Source organism: Hemitrygon akajei, chromosome 21 (assembly GCF_048418815.1).
Source record: "Hemitrygon akajei chromosome 21, sHemAka1.3, whole genome shotgun sequence".
NCBI classification, from domain to species: Eukaryota; Metazoa; Chordata; class Chondrichthyes; order Myliobatiformes; family Dasyatidae; genus Hemitrygon; species Hemitrygon akajei.
The window spans coordinates 37,929,989-37,944,437 of record NC_133144.1 but is presented as its reverse complement, the minus strand read 5'-3'; the positions used below and the strand labels follow the sequence as shown (position 1 = coordinate 37,944,437).

General features: G+C 42.4%; 1 protein-coding gene across 1 annotated transcript in view; it reads right to left on the bottom strand.

Moving 5' to 3' along the window:
* The window catches only part of LOC140714234 (transmembrane protein 150A), a 60,921-nt gene extending 46,901 nt beyond the window's left edge, over positions 1-14,020 (bottom strand). Inside the window, exon 1 of the mRNA XM_073025260.1 lies at positions 13,732-14,020. Within this exon, the coding sequence (XP_072881361.1) occupies positions 13,732-13,796 (65 nt within the window). The 5' untranslated portion in view covers positions 13,797-14,020. The remainder of the gene's footprint in view (positions 1-13,731) is intronic.
* Positions 14,021-14,449: the final 429 nt, after the last annotated feature.

Below are 14,449 nucleotides of genomic sequence, written 5' to 3'. Positions count from 1 at the left end.
CTCATTAATTTTCTGCTTTCTGTTTCTATCTTCTGAATCTATTGCTCCCACATCCCTGCCAAACTGGTGTAAATCTTCTCTGGCAATAGTAGCAAAACTGTCCATGAGGAACAGACCCCAAACCTGATATGATGTTCCTTGCAAAACATAGCTCAGTGCTCTAAGAATCTATTGCTCTCAACCATGCAGTTTTTGAAGTCACACATTCACCTCCACTGTCCTATTTCTGTATGTGTTGCTATATGGCACCGAGAATAATCGAGATTATTATATTCACATCCTGGTATTTAATCTCTTTCTTATCTACTTAAAATCCACCTACTGGTCTACAATACTTTCTCTAACTTTGCTGTTGAACAAATAACCAATTGTTAAAGTGGCCTCATAAATTCACTTAAGCAATTTCAGGTATTAGTTTCCCGAATTAATGCCATGTTGCTATACTGGCTATTCTGTCTTTAGCTGTTGACAGCAGAACATATGGAAAATATAAAGTGTTGTGAAATGACTAGTCTGGTATTTCAGAACCCTGGAAAACATGTTAGAGTGAAATCCAAACTAGCTTTATGTTTCCCAGTTTTTCCTTTTTTTTCTAACTTCTTTGATGTGTTTTTCGTCTAAACCTCTAAACCTTCTCCCTTTCCCATTCCCTCTGCTTCTCTTTGCTTCTTTATCACTACAACACTGCTTTCTCTTCTATTTTCCTATTCTCTCCCTCTTTTTCATTTTCTCTTTATGTTTCATAAAGATATAAATATATTGCTTCCTATTATTTTGAATAAGACAAAATTGAATTTCGTGTTCTCAATTTAGAATGCATAACCATCCTATGAAGTAAAATTGACTCTCCTTTGCTTGACAAATTCTTGATTCCAATATCCAGCCCAGTCTCCTCTATTTTGTTCTCCTCCATGTCCAAACACCTCACTGGTACAGACACGGTCACGGACAGTCAAACACTGGCTTGTTCAAATTAATCTTGTCACATTACTCCGCTGCATTCTGTAGACAGATTATGGAGAGGGGCTGGAGAGGGAGATTGGACAATGGTTGACATTTCAATTTTTGATTTGTTGAAGGCTGGCTGAACCCTATGGTAACCAGTAGTTCCATCATAAAACATACTTATGAAATGGACAGAATACACCTCTCAGTCACCTGAGAAGCCATCCAGTTCAGACTCAGTGTTAACACTCTAGCTGCACCAAGCACTATCATTCAGGCAGTGCTTTGCCAACTCTGATATAACTAGGTGTCATACTGTAATTCCCTCCATTAACCGCCCTCTACCACACACACACACACGTGCCCTCCAACACACCCACAATGGCTTTGTGCTTACTGCATCCACCGAAAGCAAACAAACTCTTCAATAATGGAGCGGTTGTCAAATAAACACTTTTTTTTCCACAGCCAATAGTTTGAGAACAGTAAATAGACTCAAAGAAAATTTTTACAAAGCTTTGCTTGAAGGAAAGGTGATGGTCAGCCTTTAGCTTCTGAGAGTTAGCAACTCCAGTTCAGACTGGCATAGTAATATAATCAGATCAGATCAGTTCAGTGTGAATCTATTAACCAGAAAACCATGTCCTCTGGACCACCCTCCACCATCCTTGGTTCCAGAGGCACAGGCTCAGGTGGGCTGAATGGTACATGGTCAATGGGCTTGAGGAAGATAGGCGTAATCCTGAGGGATGGTGGCAGCTGAGGACAGTAAGTGACTGGATTGATGCGATTGGTGATCTTGAAGGGACTGATGAGCTGGTGAAAAGGCGTAACCCAGGAAGGAAATGACTAAGGGTGTGGAACTGGCATTTCTCTAACTTGCAATACAGACGGTTTTTGAGGAGGCGCTGAAGGACTGAACGGATGTGGCTCATGTGGTCATGGGGGTCCTTGGAGAAGATGAGAATGTCATTGAGGTAGACGAACACAGACTGATGTGGCATGTCTCGGAGGATCTCGTGAGCAAATGCTTGGAAAACAGCTAGACTGTTGGAAAGTCCGAAAGCCATCAGCAAGTATTTGTAGTAGCCAGTGGGTGTTATGAACGCCATTTTCCACTCATCCCCCGGTGGATATGGATAGTACATACTCATTGTTCAAGGATACTCCCCTGAACATAGTCGGGAAATTCCTTTCTTTCTTTGCCCTCTACATTACTCGATCCATACTGAAGCCCCTATAAACCACAGTCTTCATTTTACACACATTACTGTAATTTCCTTGCAGATTTCTCTTTTACCCTCCAAGTTCAAGTTGAATTGTCATTCAACCACACATGAATATATCCACGAATACAGCTAAATGAACAGCGTTATTCTGGGGCCGAGGTGCAAAACACAGTACCAACAGACATACACAGCACAAGGCACACATTAGATTTCAGTAAAATATAATCACACATAAAAATATAGTCCAAGACCCTGAGTCCATGAATGTTGCAGTTGATCTCAATACAGCTTGTCTTCTGATGAGAGAACAACTCCAGCTTGGATGCTGTGCCACACCCGATGCCTCTCTCCTGGGCGGCTGTAAACAGGTGACACTGTGGCTTGAGGCCTAGTCCTCACGAGGCTGTACAGCTCCCCAATAAACTGGTGAATTGAACATGCAGCATTCCACACTAACAATGTCCAAAAGGGTCTTGCAATCACAAGAAAAGTGACAAAGACAGTCATTCACTATTAGACTGCATGCCTCCAGCACAATGCACAGCTCCTTCACTTTCTCTACCAACGAGCAACTCACTGATAGGGTAGACCTGCAGTGCGTTAAGTTCTTAATGTCCAGCAGGGTCTTGCAATCATAAAAATACATTTAAAAAGTGCAATAGCACCTTTTGTTGCCCCTCGTAGAAGCCACTGCGATGGAACACACCGCCATATTACCAGTTCAGCGGTGAACAATCACTTTAATAGTAAACTGCAAAATAACAAGCCACAAGGGGCCACAAAACAAGCTGATTCGACGGGTGAATGAGGGCTGTAGATGAGAGCTGGGTTTAAATAGGCTGCAGGTGATGAGTTGGAAATGAGTGGCAGGTGACTCCTGTTATCTGGGTGGAGACTGAGAGGTGACTGCCTGTGCGGGCCTGACAAAGGATTAAAACAGTACGATTGAGGTAAAGATATTCATTATCTTCGTAAGCGTGTTTCCAATAAAATTGCATTACCTCTACCCGAGAGAAAGAGAAGCAGAGAGAATAGCAGCAAATCCCAGTTTGGATAACGTAGCTCCCAGTTGCACAGAGAAACAGTGTGTTAATGGATTCTAAATATGGATGGAATGAAACTGCAAATGGTTCAAAGGTGTTTCTCAGTACAATGAATTTATATAACCTTCTTTAAGGATGTGTCAAGAGTTACACATTTTTTTCAGGCCAACTCATATACATAGGAGAAACTCAAGGCTGATCTCCCCTAGCTGGTTCTGCCTGCTTCAGGGAGTTGTCAAGTTTATCAACATTCCACAGGGCAGGGATCCCTTCACATAGCTGCCTGAGTTGTTCTGCATTTAAAATAAGTATGTCAACAAATTGCAGCCAACCCTTTACTCTTACAATCATAATATGGTGTAGCACAGAAGAGTCATATTCAAAAGGGATACCAACTAAAATCTAATTTGCCTGTTCTTTCCCAATGTTATTTAGTACCCATTGAGTATACTGTGGATTCTGGTTAATTGGGCCTTTGGTTATTCGGGGCAGCTGTTTATTTGGTACAACCCTTAAAGAACAAAAACTAATAGAGAAAATAGCCAAGATTCCCTCTGTTTATTTGGGACAATATGCCACTTAATCGGGACAGGACCTGTTGTTGAACATTTTCTAACTAGTGTCAGTCATGTGCACACCATGTGACAATAAGACACCACACCGTGCTTAGAGCAAACAGTTTTTAAATCGCATAAGTTAGATGTGTTGGTGTTCAAAAAAAGCAGTGATTTTGTCACTGATAATTGGTGACAAGCAGTAAGACATTTTAGAACCATTTTGCTCACTATGGTTTCAAGCATTCAGACTTGGAAATGCCAGAAACAGCCAGAGTTGAAATTATGTCATTACTTCAACGAGTTCGGAACTACGAAGATTTTGAAGGTTTTGACAGTCATCATGAATGTTACCTTTGGTTCCCACTGGACACTCAGCTATTAGTCATAGTTCCAAGTAGCTGTTTGCATGTGACAGCAGCCACACACTGGTACCCCACTTTGACAGGCAGGCTAAACCAGGTGAGGGTAGCTGGCAAGTCTTATACCCTGGTTAGATAGAGACATATCTGTCCTAGCGTGCCAAGTCAGCTCCAGTGGACTAGCGGATGACATCTACAGCGAGATCCAACAGCCACGAAGGCAGTCCTGCGATGCTTCATCAGAAAACAAAGGGCATGGCACAGATGTTATGAAGATCCACTGCAACCAGGGAAGACTCCAGTTGTGACACCTACTTATCCCAATGGACCCGGACCTCCGAGGTCGAGAGAATCGAACTGCCCCAGTGAAGCAGCTTTTCCGGTTTAAAAACTCTGCCGCACAGGTTTCCTGTCACTGTCAAATACAACGGACAATCACCATGTTCTAATTTGTTTTGTATTTCATTTAGATACATAATTTGTTACTCAGTTAAATGGTGGTTTATCTTTTTTATACCCTTTTAACTACTTCAATGAAACTTCGGCTAATTGGGGCAGTGGCTTAACTGGGCCAAAATGTACTAGTCCTGACGTGTCCCAATTAACCAGAACCCACTGTATTTACTGTTGCCTATTTAAAGTTACCTTTGAATCTGATTTCCCCATCCCTCTGGGCTATGCATTCAAAATCAGAACAACCGTTTTACTCTTCAGTTAGACCATGGCTGATTAGTATTTCAACTTCAGCACTTTGTCTTTGCAAGAAGTCAGATGTTGCAACTGTAATTCTGAAATTTCTTGCTTTTTCACATGATAGCAACTCGCTATCTTAAAAATATCTCTTCATCACACCTCTGGTTATTTACCAAAGGCAGTCAAACTATAAAGCCATTGTACTAAAATTTGCACAACCCCAATTTATTTTTACTTCCATACGAACACTATGGGTTCTAGTTAATTGGGCCATCCTTTTTAACTATTTTTACAAAAGTTCGGCTGAATAGGGCAGCCGCTTAATTGGGCCAAAATGTACTTGTCCCAATGTGTCCCAATTAACCAGAATCCACAGTATATGCTCCACATTCTGTTGTTTTCATGACATGGCTGCTGTTACAATCAGTCTATGCCCTGTTCCCAGAACTCCAGTGCAGCACTCCTTTAGACAGAGACTCTGACATGTTGTGCAGCTGTTCCGGTGTAATGAGGAGGCAGATGTGAGGATCCAGTGAGTGAAACGCAAGTTCCAGATTGCAAATGGGCACAATAACTATTTATTTAAAATGAACAGTGAACCACTAAACTGAGCATCTAGCTAAACAAGTGCCCATCTAAACTACCCTAAATTTTACAAAACTACAATACCGAACATCCAGTCACCCTTCAACTTAACGGGAATTCCATTAAATCTCCCCAAATTATGAGACTGAAGAACTGAGCATGTTAAAATAAATATTTAACTAAACAAATGTGGGGCGGTGGGGGGGGGGGGGGGGGGGGCATCCAGGTCTACAATGCTCTTTCTCAATGGTTCTACAGTGCTGGTTGTGATTTCAGCCTGAAGCGGGTGCTGGAGAAAGAGGCCGAGCCTCCCGCAGGTCTTATTCTTATACCCCCGAGGCATCCAGAACTGGAAACCAGTGCCATGGCGTGCAAACCAACCATTGGAAAGGAACGGCTGCATCCTTTAAACGGGCCAATCAAACACCGACACGGCAGAATCAGCTTTCAACCAGCAAATAAGCCAACCTCCTCCACCCTGACATGACATCACATAACCTTAACCACTCTTCTGCTGAACCGTGGTACGAGTAGTTGGCTGCCCGCCACCACTGACCCCGCTGTTACCACACGCATATAGTTCTTTGATTTTATAGCAAAGTCTGCCTCCACTGTTACTGGATTTCTTCCACTCACTCAGTTGCAAATTCCTCACAACGAGCAAATTGTCCCTTCCTGGAGCCGGTGACCCACATTGAGGTTCGGACTTGTAGTTTCCTTCAGTGCCACTCTTCATGTGTAAGCCTGGACATTCATTACTGGCAAGTTATTTGGCTCTCTTGCCCATCACAGTCAATCTCTGCTCTCATCTTATATGAGACCTACATTTATTCGAAGTGTGACAACTAATAACACAATACAAAAGCCGCAACTAGATTGTGCACAGCAATATGATACAGACAAGATGATGCACTCTTTGACATATTGGTTGGGAGATAAATATTAGCCAAGATATCAGAGATGAACCCATTGTGCTTTTATACAATAGTGCCATGGGATATTTTGTGTCTAAAAGGGACTTGTCAAATGTCTTATCTGAAAGATGGGATATTCAAAAGTGTAACATCCCCTTGTTACTGTAGTGGAGTATCAACACAGATCAGGTTTGCAATTCTCCAATTTGGGACTTAAGTCCACAATCTACTTACTCAAAATTCAGTTGGAGAATTCCTGTCCTCATAGATTACACTCAGTGGCCACTTTATTAGGTACACCTGTTCACTTGCTCATTAATGCAAATATCTAATTAGCTAATAATGTGGCAGCATTCAATGCATAAAAGCGCGCAGCCATGGCCAAGAGGTTCAGTTGTTGTTCAGACCAAACATCAAAATGGGGATGAAATGTGATCTAAGTGACTTTGGTTGTGGAATGATTGTTGGTGCCAGATGGGGTGGTTTGAGTATCTCAGAAACTGCTGATCTCCTGGGGTTCTCATGCACAACAGTCTCTAGAGCTTGCAGATTATTTTTTTAATTAATTTTAAAGTCTGTCCCGAGCCTTATGCCAGTGCTTATGCCAGTTTCCTTGGCGTGAAGCGACTGAGAATACGAGACTCCCCCGCAGATAGGATGCCAGTCTATCGCGAGGTTAACCCCCAGCATTTTGCCAGTACCCATTTTCAGCTGGGTGGACTGGAGCAATGTGTGGTTAAGTGCCTTGCTCAAGATGCTACCTCAGCTGGGGCTCGAACTCACAACCTTCAGATCGCCAGTCCACCGCCTTAACCACTTGGCCACATGTCACACAGTTTACAGATAACTGTGCAAAAAACAAAAACAAAAAATAATCCAGCGAGTGGCGATTAAGGGACTCTGTGTGTGAAAACACCATGTTAATGAGAGAGGTCAGACTGGTTCAAGGTTGGCAGTAATTACTCAAATAACCATGCATCACAACAGTGCTGTACAGAACAGCAAACTCTGCATGCACACCACATTGAAGCTGGAAGTGGGTAGGCTACAGCAGCAGAATACTGCACCAGGTTCCTCTCCTGTACTTAATAAAGTGGCCATTGAGAGTATCTCCCAATGCTAACTGGGGTTATTCTAAAGTAACCAAGAGTGGGAATTTAGACTGTGCTTTTCCCTCCCTCATCTTGGACCATTAAATCGAACAGAAACCTCCACTGTAGCCTGAAATGCTATCCTTTCTTCTTCCTTACAGTCAGCTACTGACGGGTCTTGATGTATCCAAGAGCTGAGATAAAGAAATCATAACTTGCACTTAAATCTGAGAAAGTACATCCATCTCGTTCAATTAAATGAATAAATCTTTGGTTCAGTACTCTCAAGAATTAAGGGATTAGTTTGGTGTGACTTTCCTCATAAGTTCAAGTTATTCACTGAACCAAGTCAACTCATTCCTATTTCTGTTTTTCTCTGCAAAATTTCTCAATATTACTGCTTCAAATTAAAACTCTGTGAACATTTTTAGATGTTAAGTTGTAGAAAGAGGAGGCTGTGAGTTAGAGATAGAGTTAATGGTTAATCCAGCCTAGCTTTCAATCAAGATGCTGCCAAGCTGCCGTCTCTGTTGAGATAGTGGCTATTTTCTTAAGTTCATGGGGATGGTTTTGGGGACAGAGAGAGGAGTTACGGGTAATTTTTAGGGACAGGATGCAGATGAGTTAGAGGTCAGATTGGAATTTAGGGACAAGATGCAGGTGAGTTAGAGGTCAGATTATGATTTAGGAACAAAATTTAGGTTAGTTAGAGGTTAGGTTAGGGTTTAGGGACAAGAATGTGGCAGAATTAGAGGTCAGGCCAGAGTCTAGACCTCTGTTATGTGCTCCATGTTCGAAGGCCAGTGATGCGGATGGATGACAGAGGAAATCCGGAGTCTAGATGTCCACTCCGTGCTCAAAGACCAGCAATGTAGACGAGTGATGAAGGATATTCCTGGATGTTGGACTGGCCTAGGTCAGTGAATCCCAGGATTAGATGTCTGTGCAAGCAGGAGGCACAAGGGCTGGTGAGTCAGTGGGCCGAGAGCTCGTGTCCTGTCATCAGCTCATCCAGGGGTTAATACCGAAGATCAATCAGGAGGAAGTCTTCAAGTCAAAGCCCATTAGCCAAACTCTGGAGATTGGACACTGGAGGTTGGAGGCCCAGAGGTCTGGGGTCAGAAGAATGACCATGAGTGTGGATGAATGGGAGAAAGGAAAGGGTTTTATATTGCAGTGTTGTTTCATTGCTTGTTGTGTTGTGTGCTGTTCTGCCAAGCATCACAGACATGCTATGCTGGCGTCGGAATGTGTGGCAACACTTGTGGGCTGCCCACAGCACGTCCTTTGGTGTGTTGGTCAATGCAAATGAAGCATTTCACTGTATGTTTTGATGTACACCAGATAAATAAATCAATCTGAAGTTTAACTGACATACTCGACCACCATAAAGATACAGCAAATGACCGATGAGATGAGTGATCCTGTTAATCTTTCTGCCTCAAAGGAACTTTCTTTCGAGCAATCTGATAAACGAGCTGCTTCACATGCTGGAAGAAAATCAAGCAATGACATTCTCGTGCAACCTCATAAAGAGCCATTTAAACATAATTAGTTGTTATGAAACGCTCAAGAAAGTGCACACTGAAATCACTCAATAGCTTAGTTTACCCTCCATTTGTAACTCTATGTAGAGTTCAGTGAATCCTGGCTGTCAGATGAAATAACATACAGAATCACAAATTCTACATGAATGGTGACATTGCATCCCTCTTCAACACACACAGTTTTAAAAGTGGAAATGCATTGCAAATACAGATCTGGCAGCTATTCCTACTTTGTTTCACAAAGTGCTATGTTCTGGTGTCTTTATGATAGATATTCCCATGGATTCAATGTCACTGACCTCTTGGGTAAGTGAAGTAAATAAACCTTCTTGTCCCGAGTAAGTCTGACAATGCCCCAACCTGTAGACACAGTGATCAAGCACTCTATTCCAGCTTATTGGAATGCATCACACCTCACATCATAATCTTCTTCCCTTCACAAAGGTGTTTTGGCTATAGCTCAAGGTTCATTGGATATATTTAATAAATATAACTCAGACAATGGCAGAGCAACAGATTTACTGTAAATACAAACTTTTGAAATCAAAACAATAAAATATGCATTACCTCACTCAACTGTAAGCATGAAGCAAACACGCTTATCTCTAGCCTGGAAATTTGCCATAACTACGCCTTGAAAAAGTAGAGGATACAGCCCAGTCCCTCACAGGCAAACCCCTCCCAATCACTGACCACATCTATATGAAATGTTGTCACAGGAAAGCAGCATCCATCAATAGGGACTCCCCAACCCCACACCAACCACCCAGGCCATGCTCTCTTCTCACAGCTGCCATCAGGAAGAAGGTACAAGAGCCTCAGGGCTCACACCACCAGCTTCAGAAACAGTTACTACCCCTCGACCATCAGGCTCCCAAACCAAAGGGGATAACTTCACTCAACTCCATTTTCCCCAACCCACAAATGTTCCCACAACCTATGTACTCATTTTCAAGAATCCTCCATCTCATGTTCTCAATATACATTGTCTATTTATTTATTATTTCTTCTTTTGTATTGTTTGCACAGTTTGTTGACTTCTGCACTTCGGTTAAACGCTCTAGTTGGGTGGTCTTTCATTGATTCTGTTTTGGTTATTATCCTATAGATTTATTGAGAATGCCCACAAGAAAATGAATATGGTGACACATATGTATTTTGGCAATAAAATTTAAATTTACTTTGAAATGTATTTACTTTAAGTATTGGTTTCAGGGGTGATTGATGGCTCTGGAAGGAGTTCAGAAGGACGAGGTGGGAAGAAGTCTCAGTGAATTCTAAAATACCTAGATAGAGTGGACATGGATAGAGAATGTTGCTCTTAATAGAAGAGTCTAGGATCTGAGAGCACAGCATAAGAATAAGTAGATGTCCATTGATAACTGAGATGGGGAGGATTCAGACAGAGAGGGATGAATCTGTGGAATTCATTGCCATGTCCCAGGGTGTACTTAAGACAAAGATTGATCGATTCTTGATTGGTAAGAGGCTTAGTGATTACAGGCAGAAGGCAGGAGAATGCTTTTTTAAAAAAATAGCTGCAGTTGAATGGCAGAGCAGATTTGATGGGTTGGATGGCCTAATTCTGATTTTATATATATTATGGTTGGGTAGATGGAGCTTGTCAGCATGCGAAGGCAGTCCATCTAAGAGAGGGAAGACTCTGATTTCAAATCCCCGCTGCTTTGCGGCCATACCCACTCATGGGAAAGGCTTCGGGAGTAAACCCTGAGGACAAATCCGGAGCTGGAGTCCCTAAGGCAGTCTGACGTTGCCTTCAACCTCACTCTGGAAATTCCTGCGACGTCACTGGTGCCAAGTTGTATTGGCCCTTGCCCTTCCCTTGGACAACATCGGTGGCGTGGAGAGGGGAGACTTGCTGCATGGGCAACTGCCGGTCTCCCATACAACCCTGCCCAGGCCTGTGCCCTGGAAACCATTCCAGGTGCAGATCTATGGTCGCGAGACTAATGGATGCCACCACATATATTATGATCTTACAGTCTAAGGTTTTGGAATAATTGTTATGTGATTGCATGTAACATTAAGCAGAGCATAGCTGTGGATTTCTTTCAAACTATCCCAGAACAAAAGATATACAATGGTAAGGTTCGGTCAAATGTAGAAGAAAACTAGGTCAGTCTAGTAGGTAGAGCAAACATCACAGTCATTATAATGGAGGATCAGAAGGCTAGACCACATCGGTGTTAACGCAACAAGCCTGACCAGGATGGCTGATGAACTAGAGCAATTCAAAATTCCAGGGTATAGAACTTTAAGAGACACAAGAGATTCTGTGGATGCTGAATATCTTGATTTACGCACACAAAGTGCTGGAGGAACTTAGCAAGTCAGGTAGCATTTATAAAGGGGAATAAATAGGTAACTTTTTGGGCCTTTTCACGATGAAGGGTCTTGGCCCAAAACAACAATGTTCATTTCCCTCTGGCTGTCTGATCTGCTGAATTCCTCCAGCATTTTGCAATAGAACACTCAGGCCTGATGGTTGGAGATGGCAGGGATGTGCATGGGTGTGGGCAGGAGGCTGAAGGAGGAGACACTGCATTATGGGGTCCTAGGAAACCATCACTGGAGTAATGAGGAAGAATGTTCAAAAGAGGCTTTATGGGTGAAGTCATTAGGCAGGACAAGGCAAACGCAGAATGGAAGCTGCAACTGAGTAAAACTTCACTCAGGTAATGGGATTCTTTTAGAATTGAAACAGAGCTCAGCTATTGCGTTCCCAAAAAGGTGAAGAAGGATGGCAAGTCCAGGGAAGAAGTATTTGATAGCTTAGCAGTCTTAAAGTTGTATAAATCTCCGGGGCATGATGAGATGTATACCAACTAGGCTGGACCCTAATCCTGAAATATAAATGGAATGGATAAATGGACATGGTGCTAGGTGACTTGAGAGCTGTAAGTGTGCTGCCTCTATTCAATAAGCCAGATAATTAAAAGCCAGCGAGTCTAACATCACCGGCAAGACATGTATCGACCAAGGATATTGGTCAATTGATATATTGGTGGGAGAAGCTGTCTGATTAACTTTAAATAGAGTTTTTTGAAATCATAGTGAACTATATTGATTGATGCTATGTTGTTGATGCAGTCTGGTTGCCCTTCAGTTGAAAGTCAGGTTCAAAAGGTAAAGGCTATGGGATCCAAGGCAATTTGGCAAATTGGATCCAAAGTTGGCTCAGAGACAGAGGGTGACAATGGAAATGAAAGATTGCTTTGGTAATTGGAAGCCTATTGGATTCCACAGAGATCAGCAGGAAATACTTGTTATTTGTTTTCTACATTAACAACTGAGATGGGAAGATAATAAGTTTGCAAGTGACCAAAAACGGATGACGTTGATAACAAGGCCCAAGATCTTAAACTCCAGGATGACAGTAATCAGTCGGTAGGTTGGGCAGAGCAATTACAGATTGGATTTAATTCGGTAAGTGTAGGTAATGGGTCTTATACGGGTGGGAAATTTATAAAGAATGGTAGAGTCCTAGGGAGCAATGAGAAACAAAGGGACCTTGTTATTTATACACGTCCAAATGTAGAATGATTGGTGAAGAAGGCATATAGGATGCTCAACTTCCTTAGAGTATTAGAGCAGGAAGGCATGGTACAACTTAATACAACCTTGGTTGGACCACAACTAGAATATTGTGTGCAATCACGATCACCACACTTTAGGAAGGAAGTGATTGCACTGGAGAAAGCGCAAAAGCAATAGGTACTTTCACATTATTTGAGAACCAAGCACTTGAATCACTAAGGCTATAGGCCAAGTGCTGGTAAATGGGATTAATATACTTAGACCCTTTATGGTCAGCTTTAATACTGTAAGAAAAAGGCCTCTTCATTGTGCTGAATGCCTCTATAATTCTATGAAAAGTAGCTTGTTGCGGAACTGCCGTTTCAATCCCCATTTAGCCCCACCAAACAGCAACCAACACCAAAAAGAAAATGACTGATATTGAATAAAGTTGCTAAGGATTCTTCCCTATTCTTCCTCTCTTCAGACCTGTTTCAAGTAGTTTGGGAGTGTTCTGAAATAGGCATTCCGTGTTCAATGAGATCAGAAAATGGCACCAAACACATATCAAGGCATCTGCTTGTTCTGATTAAAAAGCACAGCCAACTTGAAACAACCATGTGTTGAGTATGTGTCTGTTCGATTTAGCAAAAAAAGGGGTCGGTCCCTGAATGATTAATCAGAACAAAACACTTCATTTCATCGTGGTGGGAGGAGGGAGTGGGAATGTCGGCCTCGTTGTTTGAAATTGAAAATAGTGCTTTATAATTTTAAGGGCATTTACCTCTTAAAATGACAGTATTAGGATCAAATCACGGAGCTTCAATAGTCACCAGCTCACTATATGGAGTACCTTTTCTGGGAAGCCCTGAAAAGGTACTCTCTCATCCCTAAGCCCTCAACAAATCATAACCCCGTAACAAATAAGTTTCAACATTAAGTTCACAATTCACCTCCCGTAATATCGATTGTAAAGTCAGTGACGTGAACGAAAGTTGTTAGATTTGGGGACCTCGGAAAACCTGGACTGAGATTTTAGGATGCCACTTTGATTTTGGGAATGGAATCGGAAAGCACAAGCTGAGAGACGATAAAGTAGCCGGAAGCAGCAGACAAAGTTCGTTCAAAATAACTGAGGCGAAGAAAGGAGAAAGAGACAGAACGAGGTGAATTGTTGTGGGGTTCCAGAACAAGGGGACTAGACCAAGATGAGAAAAACATTGATCCTCACACTGTCCACGTTCCCGCGATGGATACAATACTGGTCAACAGAGGCAGGAACAGCCAGCAGCTCATGGTGACTCGCGATGCAAGAGATCAAGCCAGGTCCAACAGCAGCACGATCCACTCGATCACACCATCAGAGGAAACCATCAAGAGGAACAAAATGCAAGAATCCGAGGTGGAAGCCCTCTCGCGGTGCCGGAGCCAGAAGCTTTATCCAGCTCCGGCTCGATGATTCACACGTTGAAGACGAGTTCACACCCGAACAGCAGCCAGCAGGAAGTTTAGAGGAAGTTGCATCTGTTGCTCCAAGCTCCCCCTATCTCTCTCCTCTCTCACTCTCCTTCTGAAAGAGTAACATTTCCGCAGATTTCCGGGTCTGTTTCAGACTACAGGTCAATAGTTCAGTATCGCAGACCACCTGCGATTAAAGTGCGAACCGTAGGAGGCTCTTCAAAACTATTGCATTTAAACCAAATATAATGAATGCTATCCAGATTAGTTGGTAAGAATTTTAATACTACAACTGCGAACTGCCACAAAATATTAAATCTTCTGCCTATTACAGATTATTTTGCACTATTGTAACCCGGCAGAAAATACACTCATCTCATGTTTGCCTTTCCTCTGCCAAAGCCACGCCAACTATCAGGAGGGTCATTTCTACTCAGGCACTGTGATTTCTATGTTTATTTATGTGTGAGTGCAGATAGGACCACCAAGGG